Source organism: Haemaphysalis longicornis, unplaced genomic scaffold, assembly GCF_048455015.1.
Source record: "Haemaphysalis longicornis isolate Haplotype H1 unplaced genomic scaffold, Haemaphysalis longicornis Haplotype H1 scaffold_12, whole genome shotgun sequence".
NCBI lineage: Eukaryota > Metazoa > Arthropoda > Arachnida > Ixodida > Ixodidae > Haemaphysalis > Haemaphysalis longicornis.
The window spans coordinates 60,468,487-60,496,164 of record NW_027526225.1 but is presented as its reverse complement, the minus strand read 5'-3'; the positions used below and the strand labels follow the sequence as shown (position 1 = coordinate 60,496,164).

Here is a 27,678-nt window from a genome sequence, read left to right as displayed (position 1 = left end):
ACTTTTTTTTCTCAGTGGTTTGCAAATAGGCTCCGCTCATTTGCCAACGCCGCTGCGACCGCTATCCATTTGGCTAATTTCCTCTGTTGTGTAAGCTGTAGCGTGCCGGAAAAAGAATTGCAGTAAAACCTCCTTATCACGATACCGCAGTCTTCGAAATTTCGCTTTAATCGCAGGGTTTTATGGCCCAAATGCAGTGTACATACACCATATCCCACCCGCGTTTACTGAAGTATCACTTACGACGAAGCCAGTTTCCTGCCCAGATTTCGTTACAATGGAGGTTTACAATGGAGGCTTACCTTACGCTTGCAAACCAGAGGAGGAAACTGTAGTTATGGAGGCACCGCAATGAAGCCGTTGTCGCTATCGAATTGCCATTCCTTTGGCTATCACACGCTATTTATATTTTTGGTTATAGTTGTTCCGTTGCGTCTCATTTTTTAAAAGGGTTGCGTAACCTGCTTGTGTGGTTTTGCAGCTTTAACTGTGGTCGCTGCGATTGATAGTGCCAGCGCATTTATCTGTGACGTAATGTTACGAAGGTCTACACGTACTTGGCCAGTGAAAGAAGGCCTGGGAAGTGTCTGTGAGTGAGTATGTGTGTGAAGGAAAAGAAACGGAGTCGTCCAGTCTACGCAACTCCCGTTTATTTATTGCCCCTGAGACCTCCAGGTGGTGGTGCGCTACCTCCCTGGACGCTCTTTCCTACAAAAACAGAGAAACACGGAAAGAAAAACGCAAACAACGACGCGCGCGATAGAACAAAGTGTACACACGAGAGCGGCGCCGCCTGCCGGGCGGCCACCGGCGGGGCGCTAAGCGAAAACATCGCTCCCTCCGCCAGCGCCGCCCTGCGGAGCTCCCGGAAGCCACGTATATATAACGCTTCAACAAGAACAGACTCAGGATGCTTTGTGTGTTTTTCTTTTTAACAAGCAACAACAACCGTCTGCATCACCAGACATGCTAGTAGAGAACTCTCTTGTTTTATCACTGTCTTTCTTACTTCCGTTTTTTTTTTCCTCCGCGCCAACAACGAACAGCCCGCCCCCTTTTGGTAAAAAATATATTTAAAGATATATATGTAAACACGTCGTTTTTTAATATATGTACAGCGCAGAGAATTCCTCCTGGAGTCGGACAAAAAGTAAAACGCGTCCGCAGCCTCGGCTACGGGGAGGAGGCTGCCTCTTTTTATTCACTTATTTATTTATTCAACGGCGAACGCTCGCGAGGAACGCTGCGCGTCAGGGGTTTGTCGTCCGGAGCGCGAACTCGTCGCGGGTGAGGTTTCGACGCCGGCTAGCACACTGTTCTCAGGGAAGCCGAAAGTAGGTACCATACGCCCCCTGGTGCAGAGCTCGTGGTTCCGAAGCAGTGATCGCAATAATCACCAACTTCACGTGAACGACGAGCACCGCAAAATGCAGAACGCGGACGGCAGGGGCCGACGGAGTGTCATCGAAAGGCAACAATAATGACATCATACCGGCTTGACTTGGATTGACTTGTACGTCTGGGCGGCATTGCGCTCTAGCGTACACCTCTTCGCCCTCTCTCCCTATTTGTTCTTTCTGGCAATATCGGGGATTTTCGCGGCGCCGCTTCAAATAGAGGTGGACTTTTGTCCTCCTACTTTAATTCCTTACTCAAAACTTCTTAACTTCCGAAATGAGTTAGGAACACTGTGGAAACGGCTAGGGCGTATCTTCGTAGCACGTCGTTTAGCTAAGTGTACAAATACTGTAGTGTACGTTGCTTCCGCGCCAATTCAACGTAAGGACAGCTTAAGTGTATCTTTTTTATTCTACAACACCACTTCCAAAACCAATGAAGTAAGTACCTACCAACTGCAAGTTCGACGTTATCAACCAGCGTCGGGTCTGTCGTATAGGAACAGATAAAGGGAGCTAACCATTATCACAATGCGCTTGTCTTTTGTCCGTCTGCTGCCATTCTCAAGCGAGTAAACGATGTGACGTCAGAGGCACGAATTGCTATCGTTACCAACAGTGCTTTGGGATAGAGCTACAATGACACTCAACATCAGTTAAATATTTAACTCCAACCAACCAGGACGGCAGATGATGTGCGGATCGCAGCAGTGCACTTTCACCGTCCGCGTGTTTTGCTTCCGCGAACGTGATTAGGCAACCTAGGACCATCGCCTAGCATAGCCCTTGGCAAATGGCGGAATTCAGCTCAGCGATTAAACGGGCATTGCGTGAACGGGGATATCAATACATAATACTAGTTTATTCGCCTGCCGCCAAAAGACGGTAGTAGGTGTAGCATATGCCAGCAGAATTTGGCAAAGTACACGCAGGCATAATTTTTTATTTATATGCATAAATTGCACCTAGTGTTTGTAAATATCTACAAAGCACTGCAACAACTGTACATCCACTGTCTTGCCGTAAACGCTAACACAAGCTTTACTCCCCTTCCAAAGTTGCGTCAGCGGCTCGGTAGGTGGCGCAGTGTAAGCAACAGCCTCACGGATTGACTCGATGCAGCTTTACCGTCTGCCCGGCCTCGCATCGTCTGATCCACCTCACCTAAGCCGTAATACTTTGCTCGGCGAGCTAAATAAAACCGCCAACAAGGCTTAACAAGCTTCAAGCGCCGGGATAAGGCAGTGAAGACCGCACATAACAATAGCGTGAGTATCACAGCGTCGGTCGCGCGGCAAGATCAACGCTTTCAGGACAACACAACAACATCAGTGCATAAATATTCTCTCTCTCTCTCTCTCTCTCTCTCTCTCCCTCGAAACCTTCTTCTTTGGTTGCCTTTTCATTCCCACTTTTACTTTACCCGTGAAGCTCCATGCTTGTGCCGTCCGGACTATCGTGACGTCACGATTTCTTGCAGCCACCTCGGTTAGCAAAAAAGCAGTACGTCATAATCATAGAAGGCCTTCAGCAACCGTATCAAGGGGAACGCAGACGACAGGAATCACATAGGCAACAGCTGGCCTACCCCACGCCTAACAAATATCGGGCCAAGTATTATGCCATTTTGTAATGCATGGATTAGTTTTTGGGAAAACATCTGCAGCCGGGGTGTTTTAAGTTCTCTAGAAATGCCGTTATAATCCAAGCCAAGCCGGAATGCCGTGTGGCAGCGCGCCTTTGGGATTCGTTTGCGACAGCTCAATAGGCCACCAAAAACGTCCCCGAAAAACAATGCTTCTCGGCAGTTCTCGATTGACACCTATCATGAGCATAAACGCTTTAGAGCGCATTGACTTACGAGAGACAGTTCTGAAAACAACTACATCTTACGTGCAAAAGAATCGGTCTCTAGCGAATATCCCCCGCGGTTTGCTACTAAACAGCCTTTCGCGTATGTCCGCGAAGCGCAACATGCTTCTGCGGATGACAAGAGGAACTCATCTAGTATCGCTGCACTAATCTACACTGTCTGGTACTAAGAAACCCAGGAAACAAAACCTGTAGGACGAATTATGTTTGCGCGAACAGTAACGGGGACATTGTAAATGAGCAATGCATCATATGCGTGTATGCGTCATTATCAAGGACGGCTGATGCAACACGTTTGCGAGTGACACATACTTAGATCTTTAGGTAGGGTTTTCTGGAGCTTTGGAAGCAGTGAAAAGCGGCATTGAAGGCAAGGTCCGCTAAATGACAAGTACAAAAATTTGTTAAAGTAAGATAGTAGTTGCTTGTCTTAGTCCCCAGCCCCCTTTTTGCAATTTCCGCACTTAGCAGCGGAAACAAGCACGCCCAGATCTGTACCTTAGTTCTCTGAAAGTATCTACGTTTCGTGCTTGCTTCTTGGGATAACGAAATATTATGGTAGAAGAGAAGCCCTTCAATGATGGCAAAACCAATATCAAGAAACTTATACCGAGAGCTTACATGAGGGCAATTTGGCGAACAATGATAGGCACCACCCAACGTAGTTAGGAACTTTGCTGCTTTATATCTTAAGCACCGCTCTTAAACGCAAGTCGGAACTCTTACAAACGCTTAGTACCTGTCAAGACTCGCGGAGCCTTGTCGGTTTTCTTAGCTCGTTTGAAGAATTTTCGCACATCGCCAAAAAAATAAACTGTCCACTGGAAACCGCGCGAGGCGATAGGTCCCATACGATACGAAATACCCCATATGATATCATACGAAACTTCAGCTTTTTGTTTTCTCTGGCGCCGTTGCGCAGTTCGGACTTTCGCGGATTTTGATAGTACGTGGTGCAATAAGAAAGTGGCGAATATAAGTATAATACCTTTTGGTTAGCCGGGCACGTATCGTTACCCGAAATGTAATACTGTGCGGTAGACCACTGCTTCATATCCGCTTACTCTTGTGCAACAACGCAGTATACACGATCTGGGGCATGCTCTGCCACGACGCAAACAGTTATTCTTCTAACGGACTAACTTCACGCTTCGCCAAAATAGTTTCGCCCGAGGTCGGCAGTATACCACCATGCCGTCTACGGGTCTTCTACAAAGCACTTCGAAATACTGTTCACCAATGTCCCCAGGTATGATCACATCATTCAAACTGAAAATTACTCCGAGACAGTTCTCTCAACAGCGTTTGCTTTTTCGGCGTCGAAACCTCGCCCGTCACTCCGGTTACAGAACAGCGCGCAACCGTTCCTCACTGCGGTCTTGAGCAAAAACGCAAGAGCGGCCGGGGCAGCTGCGGTTTCGTCTTTTTTTTTTTCTGCAGTGGGTGTTTTTTTTTTCCTCTGTTCTTCTTATCAACTATATTGCTCTAGGGGCCTTTCGCACTACGACTGATGAGTCTTCTTCATCATCCGGGAAAGGATGTATTTTTCTCTCTCCCTCTCGTTCGATCTCTTCTTTGTATAGATGCTACGGACACGGGTGCTTAGTGGTGATGCCTAAGACACAAACTAACGACACTTTCAACGGGAAAAAAAGAAACGGAGCCGGCCTTTTCGCTTTGTATTGCGGAGTTCCTCGGCGCTGCGGTTCGGCGTGTCCTCGGCGTCGTCCCGTTCACAAAAGGCACACATCCGAAAATAAAAATCTTCGGGTAAGAGGAGGGCGTTGCCTCTGCGGGAGTTTTATAACCACGAGATGTGCTTGGAATTGCGTTAAATGGTTCAGAGCACATACTTTACAAAATCAGAGCCCTTGCCTTGTGAAAAGTTAAGGCGTTGACCTTATTTTGTACTACCTAGCCAGTCGTTGTTTGAACTGAGCCCGTCTTGAATGCGCGGTGGCATTCGGCTTGCAACCATGCGCTCGGCGTAACGAATTTTAAGCAGGCGCACGCTGCGAAAAAAAAAGAAGACCCGAAGTGCCGCCCCAGCATGCGGCATCGAGGTGTAATTATATTTGCACTGTGACGCCATCCTGTTGCTTTGAAAAACTGTCTTGTGACAAAGTCCTTCCCATCAAAGATGGGCTATATCCGAGTTGTTATGTCTCGATATGAAACCACGTACGAATTCAAGAAATGCATGAACTAAGCAAAAAACCTAGAAACACATCCTAGCTCTGACTACTTTAAATATATTTTTAATACTTTTCCACGTAGAACCACAGCGCCGAGAGACTGCTAGCGGCGGCTACCGTTTTTTTTTTCTTGGTAAATGCAATCCTAGGCCACTATAGCGCGTTGAGAGAGGAACGCACTTAGGCGGTCCTTATCTTATCTAGGAGACGCCGCCGAGAGCGGACAAGGCCCGAGCCCTAGCTCCGGTCGCAAAACCCGCTCTTAGCCTGCCTTGAGGAAACACGGAGACAGCAAGAACCGGAAGTACGCCGCTACTTCCCGGATCCGTGCTGGACAGTCATCCGCTAATTTCCCGTCGCATGCGTACGCACCTTATTGGCTCCCTCGGTAGGAAGCGTGCGCACGGCGATGGCGTCGACCTCGAAGGGACAACGGACACAGTGGACCTGGAGGCCGCACCTTCGAGGGTGGCACACAACTTGCCCATGCTAGACGTTGGTAGAGTCCTTTCGGGCTGATTGTTTCTCTGCTTGCCTATATTGGTAGTAAGAGTTCATCTCGCGGTGTATTGCTGCACCAAGCCGTGTCTTGCGGACGAATGAACAGACAAAACACTAGCCGGCGAAACGGAACTTAAGACGAAACACCAGGGGCTAAAACAGTGTGTTGCTAACCAGAGCGACGCGCCACGACGGAGACATGAGACGCTGGCCGACAACGGACACGAACTTCGGGGGAACGCCTACACGGACAGCGGACTCGTCAAGACACGACAAGAACGAACAAGAGCGTGCTTTTGTTTGTTTGTTTGTTTGGCTTTCCTCGGGCTCACAGGGTTCCGGAGAGGTTTTGCGACCGGTAGTTGGGAGTTTGGCGTGGCTCCGACTTTGTGAGACTTTCTAGAAAGTTGCTCAACTGCGACTAAGCGACATAAATGCGCCCCGACTCTCGTAGGTGAGAGCTTTTTGTGTGCACGAGTGCTCCAGTGCAGGCACCCACGATTTTCCGGCGGAACGATAAAAGGTACGTGAACCTTCTTCACGCAATTGCAAACGCAGTGGGCGCTCACAGGCTCGGGCCTTGTCGGCGGTGTGATTTTTTTTTCTGGTTCGGATGCGCTGAGTGCGCTGGTGCGACACCCCTTCTCTTCTTGTCCATAGTCCGGCGCCTGTCGACGCTATGGGACGACGACACAGAGCAAGAGTGAAGGCTGGACTACTACTTCCGCCCGCCGCGACAGGCCAGGCTTGAATCCAAGCAGGACCTAACCAGACCTGAGCACACCTGCGCAGACCTGGCCTCCTCCTAAACCGGTACGCGACCACGCATACCAACCTGATCGGACCTGACCACGGCACTAAAGCAGATCAGACACCTAACCTTACACCTTGACTAATCAGACCTTCCGGGAACCTGACCAGGAGAGCTAAGCCGACGGGCCAGGTCTGAGCTTGGCTGTGAGCGGGCGTATCCTTCGGCGAAGCTCTTACAGCCACCCGTTGGGGTGGGGTTGCAGCATTCGCTGGGGTGAACGGGAGTGAGGGTGGATTAGCTTTTAAACGCGGCGGCGGCGGCGGCGGCGGCGAACTTCCGCGGTCGCCCGGGCGGCACTTTGACACGGTGGGAGGAACGGGGAGAACTCTCCTCGCCGCATTGCATAAGTTTCAGGTACGACAACCCGGGCTGCTGCTGCTGCTGCTGCTCCTGCTGCCTTTCCACCCACGGCTGCGACCCCGTGCGGCTGCTGCAGCTGCTGCATAGAGTGAGAGGACGCTACTGGTGCTCGCCATCCAGCGCTTCCAGGTACTTTTGGTCGATGAACAGAGTGACCACCTTGTGCCTGCGTCGAAACAAGGGTATAACAGTATTCAGACGTCTCTCTCTCGTCTGCTCCATGTAGTTGCGCAGAAGGCATATATTGTACATGTTAAAAAGTTAGCTGCGGACATTTGTTGTAACCCCTCTTGGGATAGAGGGAATATGAGGGCGAACAGTTAGAAAAAAGGAGAATGCATCTCCACTCTTTGTTATCCTCAACCTCCATAGCCTTCCTATCCTAAGACTGGCTTCGGTCACAGTCAAGAAATCCATCATGCGGGGAGACTTTGCAGAGAAAATGACCGCGCAGATTTAGATTACTCTATAGAAAAATGTCAGGGAGGTATTGAGGTAGCCATCATAGAAAGATTACAAGTGCGTGAGGGTGTCCTCATAACTAGTTGCACATGACAGAGAGGCTAACCAAGCCCCTGCCCACCTGAGCGGCAGAAGTAGCAGGATTATGACGGGGAAGACCATCTTGACGTAGGGCCACGGGGCGAACCCGAAGAAGCACATGACCAGCAGCTGCACCACCTGGCAGACGGTGAAGACGTGGATCTTCCGCTGCGGGCAGCGCCGTATGTAGTGGTTCGGGGGATAGGCCGCCTGCTCCATGAACAGGAGCGTGATGCGCTCGAACATCTGGTTGCCGTTGAGCGACGTGATGGCCATGTAGAGGAACAGACCGTCCAGCACGGCGGTCGGGATGTGCGCCAGCGGGTACGGCAGCAGGAACACCGAGAAGCCGATGAGCAGGTGCGATATGGCGCCCGTCAGCCGGGTCTCTCGGACGCGCACGATGATCTCGTACACGTGGCCCTGGTCCACTCGTTCTTCGACGTCGGCCAGGCTGCGCACGTGCAGCGGCGAGTGCGGGAGCACGCCGTGCATCCAGGGCAGGCCGAACAGGGACAGCACGCCGTTCAGCAGTCCCACGACCAGCAGGTCGAGGTGGTAGGCGGCGCCCTTCTTGAGCTTGTTGCACGGGTTGTTCACCATGGCCGCCGAGATGTTCTGGTCCATGAAGAACAGCAGGGACAGGGCAAGGCCGAGGCCCATGGCGCCCAAGGCAGCGGGCCACTGCAGCACTTCGACCCGCGCCCTCACGAACTGGTCGCTCTGGCCGAAGTGGAATTGCTCCGCTGCGGGAATGCGGGAAAGAGAGGTATCACAAGGGGAGAGGTTGTAAAGCTGGCCACCCCTGTGTTGGCATGAGACTTCACGATGACAATAACAATAGGTGCGACAGTCAGTGTTGTGTAGTGGCACGTAGTACTTTCTCCGGTTGGTTCAAAGCGAACGCTGAGGGCTCATTACAATAGAATAAGCAAGAGGCGACTGTGACTGGAAATTCTCGAGACTGAGCAGCCTCCGTAAGCATGATGCAGTCGTCCTTCATCGCATTAGACTCAATGTGGCCTAAATATAGAATTTTAACGCGTTACCAGAATTAATACCTCATCTGCCCACCTTGTGAAGTTCACGAGGGCGTCGAATTCTCCAGATTTAGTGGAAATACCCAAGGTGGAGGAAGCTTCCGCGAAAGAAATTTTGACATCCACCAGAAATATAGCGCTACGGATAAAGGTAATGCATTTCAGGCGAATGTCAAATTCTTCTTCGCCAACTTCGGATCCACGATACGCAATTGCACAATACCCAGTAAAGAACTCTGTGGGCCTGCTTCTGTCTGACTACACCTGTTTCCTTTAACTTCTTTGCCAATGGCATCCTAAAGAAATGCATGTAATGTCACAAAGTCACTATAAATAATTCTTGGGAACCCAGGCACGGCAGGACACTGTCAGCACTGCGAAATATGATTGCTCCGCCTGGTCGTGCGCAAGTGTTCCAGATTGTGTGATTGTACGTTTATTCCTCTCTCTGTGTGTGCGCGTGCGTGCGTGCGTGCGTGCGTGCGTGCGTCGACTTTTCATATCTGCACCCTCAGCTGGAGCAGAAATTTGGGCAGCCCGGCTGACCTCCCAGCTCATTAAAAAAACTCTCTCTGTGCACCCGGAGCCTCCCTCTCGGGTGGTTACGCTCAGCAAAGATGACAAATAAAGTTTTATCTCTCTCTCTCTCTCTGTGCGCAGCAAAACAAAATTCGTGGAAAACACTGCGCGTTAGGAAGCTGCTTGTCCAGATTTCGCCCATACAAAAATATTTCGACCTTGCACCCGTTCACAAACTGCCCTAAGGAAAGATTTCTTACTGGTGGAAGCGCACATATTAGTGAGATGGATTACATGAGCAGAGACAGGGTAAAGTGCACTGTGTAATTATAGGCCCAACAACTTATGCCTAAGATATGCAAGCACGATAGGGGGAGGATTCCACCGAACGAGAAGGATAGGCGTGATATGGTTACAGAAACACTAAATGTAACTATCAAGTTGGTTTCAATCCAAAGGAAAGTCTTACCTTCCCAAAGCCATTTTAGCGTTGATTCGGCGCCAAAAGGTGTCTTAATTTCTGAGAAATTAAGGCACTTTTCAATTGCTCAATTATGACGCAAACGGCGACTAGAGAAGCTCTTTGCGTCACAATAAACCGGAAGCAAGCGAGTGATCAGTAATGCATAGCGGTCAAATAAGTCATGTTTTCCCGAACTCCCACGTCTACTGCAGCAGCGGACCACTAAGAAAAATGTTCTTCGTGGGACCCATGATCGGTATTAAAGCATTGTTGAAGAAAAAAAAATCACGGTAGCTTGCACTCACGCGCATGGCGAAGCTGTTGTAGGTGAGTATTGCCTGACACATAGTTAAGTTTCAGCATCATTGTTTATTTGCAAAGTTGCGGTGCTAGTAATTGTCGTCATACGCGTCGAAGGGGTCGCCGTCTTTTTTGCAGCAAGTGGTAGATGCAAAGTCATCTCCAGCATTGCACACTTCCACCACCTCTTCGTGATCGACTCGAGGCAGCCATGGCGGGATCTGTAAGTGGTTTTGGGAAGGAGTGGCACACTCGTAGCCATGTGTCTAATTATCCATAATGGCTTCTACAGAGTGCGGCTGCCGCGGTGACCTCTCCAAGCAGTGTGTCTGTTCCTCTATAGCATTAGCGCTGGAGGTTTTCTTTTTTTTTTCTAAAGCCACTGCGCGTGGCGGGGACGCTCGATGGTGACCGTGAGGCACGCGCTCATGAGCGCTCGGAATTTTCTTGGTATTTTTTTCCAACGGTGAACTTACAAAACATATTGACCTTTTGAAACCCCGCGAATGTTGGTGTCTAACCAACCGCTCGCGCCTAGCTGGCACACTTCTGCGGAAAGCGGTACCACCGCCCTAAGTGTGGATGAGTAGCGCCATGCAGCGGTAGCCAGGAAAGACGTCGCACACACCAGCCGATTCAAGCACTACAGGTTCAAGTTGCCCGGTATAGCTAGTTGCGGCGGCACCTGTCCTCGCTATTTTCTGCCTTATTTAAGGAAATCTACACGTGTGAGTAGTATATTCGTGTTGCGGTAAGCTGATCTATCGTTTTAGAGCAACTTGTATTTTGACTTCAGTGTGCATTTAAGAATGCGTTGATTTGATCAAACGAAATTTTCAGCAACTCAAAAATTCCAAGCTCTAAAGAAAGGCGGCAAACAGGAGGGCTCTGGATACAAAGTCAGGTTGCATCTGCCTGAGTCCGTAAGAATATCTTTGGTTTTGCTGTACCTTCTAGTGTGTCCCGTTTGCAAGAATGACGTCGCTGCATACGAAGATACAAAAGGACGCTAACATGGTAGACTGCTGTAGAACAGTATATGCACCAGCTTTCGAGTCCTTATAAACTGTTTTTTTTTATGTCAGGGGTGGGTATTGCGCTTCGGTATTAAAACTTAGAGGAACGTTTCTCAAACTTTCTTTAGCTCATATGACATTCAGTTGGGGTCTGCATCCGAGGTTTTAATTTGTACCAGATTAGGCGACATATCGCCCGCGAGGTGTAAACTACCACGCAAGCGCGGAACTCCATGGTTAATTATTATGAATAGCTCCATAGTTGGCTCCATAGTTAACTCCACGCCAAAGTAACTGTTGCAAAGAATTCCCCATTTTCAGCATGAACGTACTGTCTGATACGAAGAAATTTTAAGACATTTTTCCAACTTTTTTGGAAGATGTGACTGCGAAAGCTTTAGCGGCTTAGACACTCGTGCAGTCTTGCAGCAGTGTGACACCTCTTTTGGCGTTTGTGAGGTCTTTGCAGCCCAGCGCTCTGAAAGAACCCGACGAACGATTTTCTTGGGCGTATCCTATTGCCAACGCCCCGTGCACCTCACAGCGCATTAGCGCAGCACGGAGTCCCTGGTGAAGCGTAGTCGTCGTACTCACTCTCGACCTCGCGGAAGACGAAGGCCCCTAGGAAACTGAGCGCGATGACCGCCACGGGCAGGGCGTAGTCGGCCAGCATCTCCCTCTTGCTGGCCTGCAGGTATGGGGTCTTGTTGAAGTTGTACAGGGAGACGGCCAGCCAGACGGTGCCCAGCATGAGCAGCAGGAAGAGCAGGCTGTTCTCCCGCCGGCACTGCGGAAGAACCTCGAGCAGTGCCTCGGCCGTGGTGTTGTTGGACGAGGCGCTCGCCGTGCGCAGCAGCCGCGTCAGCGACTCCACCGTGGGCGGCGCGCACTCGGAGGCGTAGTAGTAGCGCTGGAAGTTTTTGTACACGTCCCGGCCGGCGTCCACACAGAAGGCGATGCTGATGAAGAGCGCGAAAATCTCTTCCGTCGACCTGCAGCATGCGCGGAACGCTGGTTAGGAGTATTGAAAATGGGATATTAAGGCAGGCGCCACGAACGGAAACTGATCATTGACAAGAGATCAAAAGTAATACTGTTCGAAAGAAAGAAAAAGAGAGATGTCGGCTATACGTTATCAGCTCTAGCAGGCAATTCTGTGCGCGAGAGGGGGGAAAGAGCGTGGATGGATGAAGACCGGTATGGAGAATACGCTGGAGTAATCAGGGTATGATTATTAAAGGAACATAATTGCCTAACCTATATACAGTTCGTGTAGGACAGTTATAACATTCGGGGCCTGGGATTGGCACTCTTGTTTATTGTCTTTAAATCGGCCTAAGTACCTCTAGCAACCAAGCAACTGCTTCGCAAGAGCATTACCACAGCCTCGAATGCCCAGTGTTTAGGCGAGAGTAGAGCCCAGGGCCCAGTAGAACGTCCACAGACATAAACTGAACGTCCGAATGGGCCTGTGATGTGGCTGGCTTCCCTCAGGAAATTCAGGTAGCATGGCCAGTCGCAGAGGACATGTGCGATCCTCTCTAGCTCGTGGAACTGTTCACAATCATAATCACCGATAATGCGCTGTCGGCAACGGAAAAAGGTACGCCGAGCTGCTATCGGTGAAACGGCGTCACGTGGCTTTGTTGAGTACTAATGAGTAACCGGAACCTGCAGTGGGGTCAACTAGATGGAGCGGTCTATGGCTTTAATCAAGATAAGCCCAGTCACTCGCCATGGCGCTTCGGGGAATGGGGAAAATAAAGCGGTCATCGGCGGCCTTGGTAACGCCAAACGCGTGGCAACGGCTTCTCTTGAAGGCTTCGTTCTCTCCGTGTCAGAACAACCATTACTGGCAAGTCTAAAACGGTGTAATACCCACTGAATGGAAGAAAATGTCCCTGTTGAGATGCAAAAAAGTAGCGTTCTGCCACTTCGACTGCAAGTGCTTTAGGTGTCCATTTGCTATGGTTCACGCGAGATTAAACAAATTGCCTCCTGTATGACAATCAAGACAGTAGCCGTGGAGGTTGTCTTTCTAAAATGCGAAACGTTGGATGACGCACAGACTTCGAATAGTTACAGCCGCTGTTAACCTAATGCCTGTCACAGATCTGTGGTATACACGTGTATAGTTTCGTCATATGGGTTTGTGAACAGCATTTGAGTCAACGGTTTGAGAGCCGCTGAGGACGCACAAGGCTTCCTGACTATTATCGAGATGCATAGGTGGATCGATGGTTTTGATATCACCCAAAGGAAGTTCGTGTTGAACCACAAGGGGGGCCCAATCTAAGGGATTCACGTGAAACGGCTGAAGTTCTCGAGATCTTAATTTGTGGAATCAAGAAATGATGGCGTGCATATCCCGTAAGGTGCTGGACGTAGACACGAAAAAGGGGGCTTATAACAAGTGATTGAATGGGGTATGCATGTGTCGCAGCAATTGTACCCCGAGTAAGAGTACATATGAACATTCGAAGGCCCCGCATCTGCAGACTTTTCAGTGTGTGCCAGCATGAAGTGCACAAATTCGAATAGATGCATGCTGTAACAAATATATCGCGAAAAAAGTACTGTACAGAACAAAAAGGAGACGCTCAGATAGGCCAAACCTTATGGCGGGTACAGAACAAATCGAAGCACGCGCACAAAGCATATAAACTTAGCCTTTAGCTTAGTGATACACTTCGTCTATGACAGACCGCGCTCCACAATGACACCGGTAACCTATTGTTCGGAACATACGGTATTATTCTGTTTTAAATATTCATGGGGTAATTGAGCAATGACGTTTTGGTGGACGCAGAAACAGCGTAGTTTTCCGAGGCCAATTTAGACCTTGACGGTGCAAGTAAAGAGACTTGGGTGTTGCAGCTTGCTGTACGTGATCGCGCAACTGTGGTCTATATGCACAAAATGCCTAGATGAACTAATATTCGGCATACAGAGCGGCTCTCACGACTTCAGCCATTTCATACGCGGGGCCGATGACCGAAATATTGAACAAAGTAGTGCTCAGTACACCCCCTTGGGGAACATCGCAGTTTACCAAGCAAACGAGGACATGAGGATTGTGTGACCAGTTCGGTAGATTCACGTCTACGCATACAGTCGACCTCAGATCAATGGGAATAGCACCATCTGTCACATCCGCAGGCTTTGATGTCGAAAAATGGTGCACCGACAAGGCGGTGACGGTTTTTTTGCGTGCTCCATATATGGCAGCAGATCGGCGACATTACGTAAGATCTCCGTCTTCGAAAACATGTCATCACATATGTATAAATGCTAATTTTCTCGGGAAATTATTTAAAACGGGCCATCACCACTATATATCCCCCACCTTACCGATGCAGCTTGCTAACGTGGTGGTTTTGGAGGAAAAAGCCTCCAAGGAGAGTTTTTGTGTCTTGAATAGGACAACAACTGGGCCGTATTTTCATGTGCGAGGAACAGAACCATGGATACAGGTAGTGTTGAACTATGTTAAAAAGGCTTTTCTCCCTTCGCTGCCATAATTCCGCAGTACACTGTGCAGTATCCCATCATACCCTGGCGGCAAATGAACCGCGAATCCTGAAAGAGTGACATCATGGTAAACAAAAATAAATGATTATAGAGCGTAACGTCGTGTCTGAGCATGAATTTCTAGTTCATACTATGCCACACCTCAATAATGGCGTACTCCAAGCCACTGTTATAAGAACAATTGCTATAAGCGAGGTAAATTTGGTTACGTTAACGGAATACATACAGGGTATAAAGCGCTGCTATAAGCTGGTAAATATCCATAATGTCGCACACAGCCATGAGAAAACATGAGTTTGGCAAAAGCCCAACAGCTGCACGCGAAACAATTACACTCACTAAAATTTCTAGAAGTTGGTCTAAGTACGATTACAAGCACAAATGAAATAACATCAACCTCAACTTCTGAGATCTGGGATGATATTTTAACACAAGGTTGATGCTGTCAATGAAGTCTCTTGTCTAACACAATGCAATGGGCTTTGTGTATTTCCCTTTAAGTTTTGTAATTGCATTTAATGGTCACTTGTACTTCTTGGAACAATTGCTCCCACTTGCACACTTTTCAATGTTCCAAGAACTGGCTGGAAACTTGCGCCAACTCGCATTAACGTCTGTGTTCACTTGACTGCCTTGAGCCATTTACTGTCGACGGACCACTCATCTACATGTGCATGACTTCTGAATACTACTGTATGACCGCTGTTACGGGCTTGGGTCATTGGCTTTCTTTAGGGTTTGGGAGATGTAATGTATGTTTGGGACATCCACCTGGCGGACATTGTATGCATGCCCCCTGAGGGGCTTGAAGGTCACTGTGTTTAGCTTCCTCAACAACAGTTGAGCCATCTAAGAAATAATTGGCTGAGGTTACACAGAAGTGAAAATTTTCCGAATTACGGAGCATGCACTTTCCTTTGTTTCACAGCAGCAGGACCTCTCTTGAAACCGCTGCAAGATTTTAGTAAGATGAATCCGAAGTAAATCGGTAGCAGTTCTCTGATATGTTCCTTGTGGAAGGAAGGAATACAGATTCAATGCGTAAGCATTTTTAGCGCATCCCCAAAGAAAAAGCACCGTTTCTTTCAAGCTATCCTTGCCTCGGATTTAGGGATGTCGTCAATCAAAACACACTGCAAAGTCTGTAACCTTAATTTAGTGCAGGGATATGTTTAACCTGCCCATCCTGCGAGTGAATAAACAAAAATGCCGATGCTTTCATTGAACGGCTAGAAATCAAAATTTTGAATGTTACGATAGTGTGATAAAATATTGCAAAACTACAGTGTTTGGAAGGCTGAGATGGTATGATGACATTATGCAAAGTACAGTGTCGTCATTATGGTCATTACTCATGTGCTATATTTCTTATGACTTTTGCTGTGTAGTAAAAAAAATAAGCCATGCATGTCCAGCCGCACAATGCTAACACAGACACTGCTTCGACAAAGTTATTCCACTTCGGAGTCCGTTGAACAAAAATGCACAAATAAGCAAAGCTTTCAAGGGAGGAAATAAGCAAATCAATGAGAGAACACAGAAAATACAAAGCGAAATACGCAGGCGGGTAGGCCGGGACGACCTTCTCAACGATTGCTCAGGAACCTACTAGAAATAGAAGCGCGCTTGAACCACTCACCTCGTGCACCACTTCATCAATTTGCTGGCGTCGAAGATGGCGAACAGGAGTAGAAAGAACGTGTTCCAGAGGCCCACACAGGCGTACATGGCGTAGAAGTCTAGGTCGAAGTCTTCACAGATATTGTAGATCACTGCGAGACCGACAGATAAGGGGACGTGCTGTAGAACTCGTTTGTTTTATATTGATTGATTCTTGCCATCAACATTTGCGCATAAAGTACGCTGAGACTTAGAACAAAACGCAGCGCAAGCCGCGTACTCCTTATCTTGCAAATTTTGGCCAGGCGTGGGCTTGCATAAAGTGTACAATGGTTAACTTGGCAAAGCACAGATTGGTACTGGCGTTTGCTGCAATCCGATAAAGAGACATACTGAGCGCGTGCTTGGAACTGTAACTCTCTTTGCCGGACTTTACAACATAAGCCAGACTTCCATTAGAGCTGCAACTGAGAACGGGCTAGAGCCACCGCTGTTACAAAAGTAAAGGCTCTGCGAATGACCCTTATCATACATTACGCTCACTACATCGTTCTCGGTGAATGAATCGCTAAGATGTTATGCGGTTGAGAACACGGCCATTAACCAAAAAAAACTTGAGTGCCCAATCAATAATGCACTGCTTGGAGTCAATACTGAAAACGTTAGAGTGGTGGCGCACGGCGATTCTGTCCGAGCGGGGGCGGCGCCCATTAAGAGAAATAAAAATTTAATGGTTGAGAGATGTCATTTGTTATACTGCGTGCCACTGAACAATTGATGAGGCGTTTCTGTTCGCTAGCGCCGTCGTGAGTATCGCCAAAATGAAGCACCCGCCCAGTACTTTTGCGGTAGCCGCTATTGTAGCGAAGGAGAAATCGACCGGTGGAGCAGCCTTGCGTTACAAAATTGTGGGCGCTGTGCAAGAAAAAAAATGACAGAAAGTTTCGGCGATAACTCATATTTGTTAGTTTCGGCGATAACTCATATTTGTTAGCAATTTGCATTGATAAATTTCCCGCTGATTCTTGTTTTAATGCTATGTTTATAGAACAAAATTCTCTAGTCTCAAATTGTCAGCCCTGAAAAAACATCTATGAAAAGTCAACATTTGACATCGTTGGTTGAAGTACCTGATTATGTCTCTGTCCGCAGGATCAGTACGCGGTTGCCAAAAAGCGCCCAAGGCGAAGTTTATTTGTGGCGGAGGTCTGTACACTCCTTCTCGCTTGCAGATTATAGGACAGGTTACTCACGACAGCCAGGGTCACTTTAGAAGAGTACACCCATTAACCTATCCCTGGCTTGTTTTGTTCTTTGTGAAGGGCAAAAAAATGAAAGAAGCTGAGGCTAACGCGTGAAACTTGAAGGTAGCGAAGCTGTATGCAATCTTCACGACAATCACTGAAGGTTGAAGCGACGATTGCAGACTGTTTGCTTCTTCTTTGCTGCCGCAACGACCTTTACTCAATCATTGCTACTATAAGTGTGAGCTTCCTTCATTTTTTTGGAAGTGATAATCATTGAACATCACATTTAGAAGGGCGAACGCGATGACGTGTCTCTCGTTCCGAGCAAGTGTTGCCACAATTACGGCGAATGCTGGAGTCTTTCTCGTTCCGGGCAAGTGTTGCCACGATTACTGCGAACGCTGGAGTTTTTTTTTTTTTTTTTTTTGGAGGGGGGCATTTTGGACGATATCCCTAAGTGGGTGGCTTGACAAACGTGCACCGTGGACGCTGGGAGATCGCCGCGAGGCACGCACTCCGCAATATTGGACAATCTGTCACAGTGAGTATGCTTGGCTTGACAAACGTGCGCAGGAAATGGTGGTTGGTCGTCGGGAGCGCTCGCACACACGAGCGGTCGGCATTTTCTTGGTTTCTTTAACTTGCGGGCGGTCGCCGCGAGGCACGCGCTCACGTGCGCTCGCTCGCCACCTTCTTGGTATTTTTAAGTGCGGACAGAATAAATTACGATTTTCTAAACAGCTTCGCTGTTAAAACAATAATTCAAGCGCTTAAATCTGTTGGCGAGCTTTGAAGAAGAAACCCTAATGACTTATATCTGGCAATGATTAGGTAAAATTGTTTGTCTGTTTTTTAGCTATCGTTTATTTGTCTTTTGGTGCGAATGACCCCCATACACAAGACTGGCAAAACTTTACACCACAGCAGCGACCCCAGAATCTCAGATATCCGTGGCTTGGATGCACCAGTCCTACTCAAGTGGCCTCACGTGCAGCTGTCACACAGCGCGCACTAAGCTAACCCTGGTTCCGCCCCTGGAAACATGTTTAGTTTGCGTAAGGGTAAAGCACTCGGCTTATACTCTGGAGCCCGGGGTGCAACTCTCATACGAACTCAGATGTGTTGTGTTATTCTCTCTTTACACCAGCGGCCATTTTCTGCGCCGCGTAACAACTACAACACCAACGGTGGATTGTCGCACAATGAACCACTCAAGGTCATAATATAAGGCTTCGCATTTCGCAGGTTTGCACATGCCAATATTGCATGCGGTTACAACAACAAGTTCTGACTATCAAAGACTGGTTAATCGATGATTCCCACTAAGGGCAGCTTTTAGTGCGTTAGCTGCATGTTAACATTCAAAAGATAAGATCATTCGGAACTAGAGGCCCCACTACCACGCCCAATCATGTTTCTTGACGTTAGCTTTGGTCGGCAGGCGCGAATTGATGCTGTAAAATAGAGACGTGGCCAAAAGTGTCTGGGTAGTATCCACTGCTTCCTCTGTTTTCCTTAATTTCTGCCTTATTAGTTTGAGATTTGCGATAAATTTTGTATGAATGTTATAAGGACACAGAGGTCTTTTTAATGAGCCGAACTTTTAGTGTGTCTCTATGGTCATTTCAGGAGTATTGGGCCTTGTTGTGAGATGTGCGTACCCTTGATGTACAGGCTGAGAGGCGCGGTGGTCATGAGTATGACCAAGGGCTGACCACCGAAGAGGGCAAAGGAGAGGCCGCCTATGGTTTGGCTGATGATGCACTTGCGGACGTCTGCTCGTGATGCAGGGGTAGGGTAGTGGGAGGAAAGCATTCAAGCACAGAAAGCGTTAGCCACACCATAGCTGAGATCAACTAAAGAAGCACAAGGCCTTACCTCCTGCGCCCGCCATGGTCGGTGCGAAAGCACAAATAAAGGTTAGAGAAAAAGAGATGGAGACAAGATGTAAGAAACGGAGTTACACGAGTGCAAGTTCAGATCGCTTTCGGGACAAAAATGGCGGAGTTTGTTGCACGTGTAGAGCTGAGTCACGATTGTAAAAGGCCATTACCTTTCACTCGAATCATTTGATTTAGGGCGCTATAAGGTAAGTAAACGCAAACAAATAATTTGCTTCCAGGGCCAGTAACCTACTACCTGGACTTTCAATGAAAAATGCGCATGCGCCGTATACTACAGGCTACGAGAACAGTTCTGCCTTATTTAGGTTTACACCCCGGAAAACGAAATTAGGTGGCATTCGCATTTGGGCGCTATTTAAAAGGCTTTACCATCTGTTTCTGTTAAAAACTCTTCGAGTTGAGGTCTTACTCTAAAGAAACAGGTTCAAAACCATCGTTATCTGACTTGCCCCCGAAAGGGAAGCATCTACAGTTCCTGCCACTGCTAGCGCTAAATTTCTCAGAAACATGCTTAACTAGGAACATGCTTCCCGTATCGCAAAAAGGTGTGTAGACTTTTATTGATGCCTTTCTCGAAGCCTAAGCTTTTATTCCAACGCCTGTCATGCGTAATACCACCGCAAACGGCATATTTTACGCACACCAAAGAGTCTGCGCAGTTCAGGGCAGTGTTTGCCAGTGCGTCTACCTGACAGAATCGTTGCGAGTTATTTTCATTTTCTTAGTACGCTCCTAAGAAAACAAGAAGAAACTACATAATAGTTATTTGCCAATAAGTACTAAACAAAAGGAGCAATAAAATTCTAGCTTGTTTTATCTCTCCTGCTGCGTAATAGTCTCTGTAACGTTTCATCTTCCCAGGAACTACAGTTGTGCACTTATTGGGCCCGGGATGGGAGAATCTGTTGACATACTTTATCCTTTGGCATTAAATACAACACAAAGAAAAAACAATAGTGTCGTTTGGCCTCAATAACTGCACGAGTGATAAGTCAGGTAAAAAAACTTGATAAAGTAATATGATCGCGCGGTAAACAAATAACGAAGAATCTGAGCTTTATTATTCCATAACTTTCTTCTGCAAAAAATTTAACATATTTAGCTCCCTGTAACGAAGCTCCACAAAAAAATATTCCATGAAGACTTATTCTGGACGCTGTACATCACCTTTAAACACAGCGCAAACCACGTCTTTTCGGGCCTAAAACTCCTGCACACTTTTTTGTGTACATTGCAAATTCGGAAAAAGATTGTTTTGCTGCTAAGAAATGTATTATTAAAACAAAAATAGGTGAGATTCATTTAACCTCCGTAAAAAATGTGGGCACAAGACAGATCACACAAGCGTTGTTTGAAGTTATCCTCCTGTCGTGCTGATTTGAAAGTGCTGCCCCAACTTATTCCTCGATGTTTTAGCTAAAATATTCTACGAGAGCGGCCGTCGTTTCTAGAAGAGGGCAGTTCGCTTGCTGATCAAAGAGGCAGTATTTTTTATGGCAACATTTCGGACAAAACTTTCAGACTGTGTACACCTTTGATTATTCGGCTGGATAGTAGCAAGGTATGTTTCAATGCCACCTAAATGGCGTTGCATTAGTAGTGCGTGTCAAAAGTAACCCTTTGATGAAAGCGTCTGCAGTATAAGCAGGTTAAAAAATAAAAAAAAATCAATTTCTCATCAGTGCAAACCCACATGTGAATTCAACGGCAAAACTGTGAAGCTCTTTCTCATGAGTGTAGCTTTATATTAGGCATGATCAGCCTACAGGGCTCTCATGGGATCCACCAGTTGGTTGAATGAGCCAGTTTTTACATGCATTGCAAACTCAAATTGTCGACGCGATTCATCAAATTTGATCAGAGCAGGGAGCTGAGTTAGAAACCAATAGCTACACGTTAACTATTATGCGTGAATAATAAATTATTGCATAATTTGCCAACATCTTGTTTTACGCGCGTGATGGCTGCATGGATACCGATAAGAAAATTTCCGGCTCTAAACAAAAGTCAGCAACAGATTAGCCCTAATCTCAAAACTAACATCAATTTCCTTGTATTTTCCCAACTAAGGCATGGCTCGAAAAGTCGTATTGCACATTGGCACGAGGGACAGCAAGCAAATTCGCTCACGCCATAAAAGGCGTTTGAGCAGCTGTTTTTAGGTGCTTCCGCGCGTGGTATGATAGACGAAGACTGTGCTTTTTGCGTTGAGTGCACAACAAAGCTGAAGCTTCGTAATCATAATGACAAACCAGTGTCACGCAGTTATTGTTGTATTATAATAAAGACCACGTACAAGCCCCTTTCTTTCTTTCTTTGTATACATACCCTCACCAACAATTTGCGATTGGATTTTTAGGCGTTCTAGCAAGTTCCTTTGGGACGTTGGCTGTCACTTCGAGGTTAAACATTACAACCTCACGGTCTCGTGTACATCTGCGATATCTGGTATTTCCACTCGTTAGCTGAAAATTCACAACGTAGGAAGCAATGGAAGTGTTTTGACTCGTTGGTTCATACTTCAAACAAAAACAGCGCTCAAGACGGGACAGCGCTGTGTGTGTAGCCTCCTTCTTTCTGTCCCGTCTTGAGCGCTGTTTTTGTTTGAAACAACGTAGGAAGCCCAATACACCCGTAAGATATCGTTTCCGCCCGTTAGCTGAAAAATTCCCAACGCAGTATGCCTAATATACACGTACGATATTGTTATCTGAATGAAGGAGATAAATCAATGCGCAGTGGGGTCATGAAGCTAGCTCGCGCCTAACAACACAGTCGTTTAGACCACCACATGTGTCCACGGAGAAAGATTTGCACGATGTCGAAGCAGGATAAACTCGCCTATTTTGCCCTTGGTGTTCGTGTCGTTCAGCGCTCCGAAGGCAATGGTTGGCAGGAGGCAGGCAAAATAAAGAAAAAAGATCGTGGAGATGGTCTTGTAGATTGTCCGATGGCCCACCACTCCTGCAGCAAATGGACGCGAAATGAAGTGACACTACGTTCATCAGACTCTGCAGTGACTATACAAATGCATCCATATCTTTCGCGCAGGTGTCGCCGTACGGGCTATTATAAAATCACGACACGTGGTTTAATGGGTGGTAGGGATTGAAGTTTTTGGGTTGATTGTCATTGGTGTTACACCCCACTAAATGCTAATCTCTGGACGAGCTTCATGACAGGTGGGAGCAACATCGCGCTCCTTAAAATGGATACAATCAGCGTAACTGTGTGTTGCCTCCATCCAAAATATAACAGTTGCCACCTCGAACGTGCTTAACAAGCAAAGAATTTTATAACTTAACGTGCGATTGCATTGCTCAAAATTTCTGAGTACACTTTATTTTACACTTGAATAGGTTTGTGCTATGCTTAATTTGATTCAGTTTTTTTAAAGGAGCCATGAAGACAAAATACAAGTGGGTTTATTAGAAAGACTGCTTAGTCCTGATAACAATGATACCATTATCATCGCAATCTTCGAACAAATAACGGAGATATTAAAGAAAACGTGTGAAGCAGTCGCGACCCCCTAGCCAATTTCCCGCAACTTTTGTATGACGTCACGGAACCTTGTTTGTGCGATTGGCGGCCGCCTAACTGACCTGTCGCGACGACACATGACTGGACGTCTGTAATGGGGCCTCTAGTTCCATTTGACCGCATCACTTGAATGCCAACGTGCAGTTAACGCACTGAAAATTATGTTTTATTGTTGGCCCGTATGACGTCATTCTTGCTCATAACACGTCACTGTGGCGCAAAATTTGAATGTTTTTAAATACTTCTTGCTTTTTTTTCGTTAAAAAAACATCTTTTGTGGCTGTAATGGAGCTGAGTGAGATACTGAATGCTAGTTCTTTCAAATTAAATAAAGTTGTATTTTCTCTTCATGGCTCCTTTAATGTCGCGGTATGAAGCTCCAGTATGCTTAGCGGTTGTTCAAGGATTAAAGTTGGAGTGACTGCCGACATGGTTTAAGCGCTAAAAATGTGGACACAATAAAGGCGACAGGGCAAGTGCTTCTGGTCTGTTGGTCCATTGCACTGAGGTGAAACAACATATAAGATAATGATGCCCAGACGATCTGCACGCAGAAGTTAAGAAGACTACTTGTTAGGCTACGGATTGGAGGTGTAAAACCATCTCATTTCACACTCGTAAAGGGACATGTTCGTGTCGTTGGCACAATCAGTCCAAAGTGCACGGGCTGTTTTGGTCCCGTATTCTGCCTAGAATTTTCGCTAGGGTGAAGTCGGCTCTCATGTGTATTTCTAGCAGTCGGACAAAAGATGTTACCCTTCAATTTTCTTTACATGTCGTCACCACCTCATCACCACCCCACCCAGAAACAAGTTCTTCTTGACTGTGACATGTTTAGGACTCATAGGGCACGCCATATGAACGGAAACATTTGGCGCCTGTGAGGAACCATGTAGCATTCGTGAAAACCTGTGTACTTTTATAATTCTCGCTATAAAAGGCCACAAATCAATTTAGGCGAACCGGAATAGTGAGGACACTTAACTCAGCTTTGGCTTCTGATTTATGTCGTCGGAGGCCTGCCTCCTCGGCTTTTAGCTACACAACTATATTGCTGTAAGAATCAGTCAGCACCAAGTCCACACATTCCAAAGCCGTATGCGGAATTAATGGTCTTATTTTCGAAGGTGTCATGACAAATAATACACTTTAGGAACATAGATTGAGACAAATGGCAAACAAAATTGAGGTACATAAATTTAGCTGCAGGATAACCTAAAATTCGAAGGCGCAATTCCAATGAGACAAAATGGGAGGATGGCAGTCCATGAGAGAGGCCTTTGTCGTGTAGGTGCCATCAACATGCTGGTGCTTCTATTGATGACGATTACAGCAATAGTGGCGGAAAGTGATATGAAACAAGTAATGGTCATCAGGTAACGCATGAGAAGCCTTAATTAAAAAGCCAGAACGCAGTGCACCTACCGTCGATATAGTCGCTAACGTAGTGCGACAACCGCCGCCGAAGGTCGTCGTTGAGGCCTTGAGCGATCGGACACCTGCGGGCCTGCGTCGCAGATCGGACGGCATCGTCGATTGCAGCAGCACGCAGAGAGAAGAAAAAGAGCCATACGTCCGTCAGTGGCATTTCTTTCGCACGAAGAATCTCGCAGACACTGTGACATTCACCGCTACAAGACTACGGCAGGGACCCTGGAAACACCGCTACTATCCGAATCAAATTCCACACAAGCACTCTGCCAAAACAATTTGTTGTTTTGGCAGACCAAACAAACAGTTTGTGCTTCTTGAAAGCTTCCAATAGGGACCTTGAGGACGTATTTTGATGCAACACGATATTTTGGTAGGCTATAAGTTCGTTCGTGGCAGTGAACAATAATCTGTGCTGCTAAATAACGTTAGCAAAAAATCATGACACTTTACTGACTTGTGTCCTGTTTCCTCGTTTGCATCTTTTGCACAGTGTTTCACACAAATCTTCAAATTTTCCTACTAGTTACTTGGAAGGTTGGTTATTTGTTTTCAGTAAAGTAGTAAAAACGTATTTTTGCATAAAAGATACCGTATCTGCCTCTCATTGCATAAGTTATTACTTTGCCGCCACACATGTTTTGCTTTTCCTACAGGTCTCCAGGATTTTTCATGAGCCAAAGAAACACTTTTCGGGGTTTCAAAATCCTAAAGGAAGTTTTCAAGAAGCACAACTGTAGTAAGAAGTTATTTTCACGTTTAGAGGCATCCGCATGTGTAGTATTTGATTTGGATGTACTGTTCTACATGGCTAGTGGCATCCCTGCACCTACTCCCTCACCTCACGCTTTCTTCTGGCGCCTTGCTGCGGAGTGGAGGAGTTGAGGGAGGGAGAGAGGGAGGAAAGAGAGAGATGGCCCCGCAAGGGGGAGCTGCTCAAGACGGTCTCACCTTGCAGGTCAAGACGAATGTATGCTTTGTTTCTAAAACTACTCAATGTAATCCTGCACTTCTACGGCTATAACGAAACAATTCGTATGATGCCAGCAGCAAGAACTTACGTGAAAACTGTATCCGTCTACAGAACGTTCACACACAGAACAAACTGGCAAATGATATCAGGCCTTAATCCTTAGATCGCGAGAAGCCTATGTCACAAAATTATGCCCCCAGTATCGCGTTTCAATTTATTTTCTGACGAGATTAACTGGTACGTGGCACCATCCCAAAGAATGACTGCGCGATACTATTACCTCCGGTACTCGCTTGTTTATCTTTAGTGCTTTTATAAGTGCGCATTTGTAGGAGGTATCGGTGAGCTTTGCTTGAGTGCGCACATCGGTGCTTCCTGGCCCGCTATGCTACATTTGTCGAAACTTCCTTTGTTGCACTACATAGAATCAGACTATAGCCCCAAAATGCACCAGGCATGTATACCTCGAACAGGAGGGGGGTGAGAGGGTACAGCAGGTTGTTGAAGCCATTTCTATTACATCTGAAACTCGATAGGACACCAGAGTATTTGTAACCGTTGAACACATCTTCTCTAAGCTTGGACTTTCAATAACAGCAAATGCAACACGGCGCGAATAAGTCTGCGCGAAACCGGCAATAAATTACAAAGGCGCACAAATTATTCGCAAGAATAATACTTGGGCATGTTCATAAGCAAGTTCATAACCATGGACCACGTAGTAGTGCGCAGAAACCATATTTTATCAGCGACGATGGTAAGCACATAACGTGGCGAAATTCCCGCGGGTCCACCACAGCGAGAGCGGCTGCTTCACCCACCGGGAAGTCGAGCTGAGCCTGTGAGCCGCGCAGGTGTACCGGGTTGCTTTGTTCGGCAGCCAGGTCTTGGGCGTGCTTGAGCAGCACGTTCTTGAACTCAGCCTCGGAGTGCACCTCGAGCAGTCGCTGCCGGAAGTCCATGTCGGCGAAGATGGTGGCAAACGTGCGGCCCGTCTCGAGGGCGTTCTTGGTGCCCTTCTCCTTGCTCGGCGTGAGCACCAAGATGAAGAACCGCACCTCGTGGCACGTGCGGCCCATGTTGGCAGGATGCTTGAGCCGCGCCACGGCCACGTGGCGCTTTTGCAGGGACGGCAGCGCGCACCTGCGGAGGTGCGCACGAGAATTCGTCATCAGCTGCAGCTGTCAGTTGCATACGTTTGTACTTCGTTTGTTTTTGATTGTTCGTTTGCCACTTACCACTGATGTTAATATTTTGTACCACCCCTGCTATAATCTGGTAAAAGATCGCCGTATCAATAAATAAACAAATATATAAATAAAAACATCAACACAGACAACACGCCTTAATTCGGGTGATTACAAACTGCATGTTGTGGAATAAAGAAGGCGTGTACCAGTTACCGCCAACTGCCTGCTTCCTAAAGTAGCTGCATCTACATTCCTTCACTGCCGATATCCTTATCTCACTCCTGTAGTTCTCTGCACGTCTTGCCTTATCGTCATATTCTTCGGCATCAGCTGCAGTCTGTGACTGATCTTCTAATCTAAGCTAAGATGTCATCGACTCGGTTTCGTTCCGCTTTTCATGCAGCTCACAAGCTAAAATTTATCGCTGAGAGTAGCGTCCCCTTCTCCATTATCGCTGCTATTTCAGCTGACCAAAGCTTTCGTGCTTCGCAATGAGCCGCATTTATAGGTCATAGGATTTAGTAACCAGAATATGCACTAATTCATATGTTCTTGTTTGATGAAGACGCGTAAAAATAAATCCATCTGAAGTGCCCTTTACAGTTAGCCGATGGCAACCATTTCTGGACCATCGGCGTGGACAGTTCACGTTCACTGGAAGAAAAGTTTAAAAACACTTCTGGTGAAGCCCGCCTGCTACCAAACACGCCTCCTTTCGAATTGTTGCTGAGAAACAGGTAGTTCTAACTTGAATCCGGGAAGTACCAAACTGTCCTACAACAATCACAACTTGCAGTGCGAAAACGCTTACTTCGAGCCGATGCTATTAGATAGCATCCTTCAACGCGTTTTAAAGCGAAGCTGTTTACATGTACCCCCCCCCCCTTCCCCCAAGGGTTCTATCGCCACCCTTGGTGTAAACAGAAAACTACCGCGAATAAATAAAAGACGGTACTGGCACCGTCAGGAATGAAACCTGAAGCGAATAGAGAAACAGAGCGAGAGCTCGTTGTCTTACTGATTGAGCTAGGAGCCCACGCGGAGGCGGGGGAGACACACGGTGCACTCAACGAGCCCATCTTCGGGTTTACCCCCTCGCTGAATGCCACGCGATAGCACCACGCGACCTCTTTCACCGCTTTGTCTCCTCCCACGAGACGTGTAGCGGCCATTTGCGCGCCTTGCGCATGCGCTAGGAGTTGGTAAAAATTACAGGAAC

The 27,678-nt window shown here is 47.2% G+C and overlaps 1 protein-coding gene across 1 annotated transcript in view; it reads right to left on the bottom strand.

The window, feature by feature from the left end:
• Positions 1-633: 633 nt before the first annotated feature.
• LOC144162723 (solute carrier family 4 member 11-like) overlaps positions 634-27,678 on the bottom strand; it is a 72,542-nt gene continuing 45,497 nt past the window's right edge. The window contains exons 6-14 of the mRNA XM_077693366.1: positions 26,091-26,412; positions 25,138-25,161; positions 24,291-24,372; positions 22,164-22,286; positions 19,080-19,196; positions 16,191-16,323; positions 11,615-12,012; positions 7,723-8,428; positions 634-7,305 (exon numbers count right to left, since the gene is read on the bottom strand). Of these exons, the coding sequence (XP_077549492.1) occupies positions 7,239-7,305; positions 7,723-8,428; positions 11,615-12,012; positions 16,191-16,323; positions 19,080-19,196; positions 22,164-22,286; positions 24,291-24,372; positions 25,138-25,161; positions 26,091-26,412 (1,972 nt within the window). The 3' untranslated portion in view covers positions 634-7,238. The remainder of the gene's footprint in view (positions 7,306-7,722; positions 8,429-11,614; positions 12,013-16,190; positions 16,324-19,079; positions 19,197-22,163; positions 22,287-24,290; positions 24,373-25,137; positions 25,162-26,090; positions 26,413-27,678) is intronic.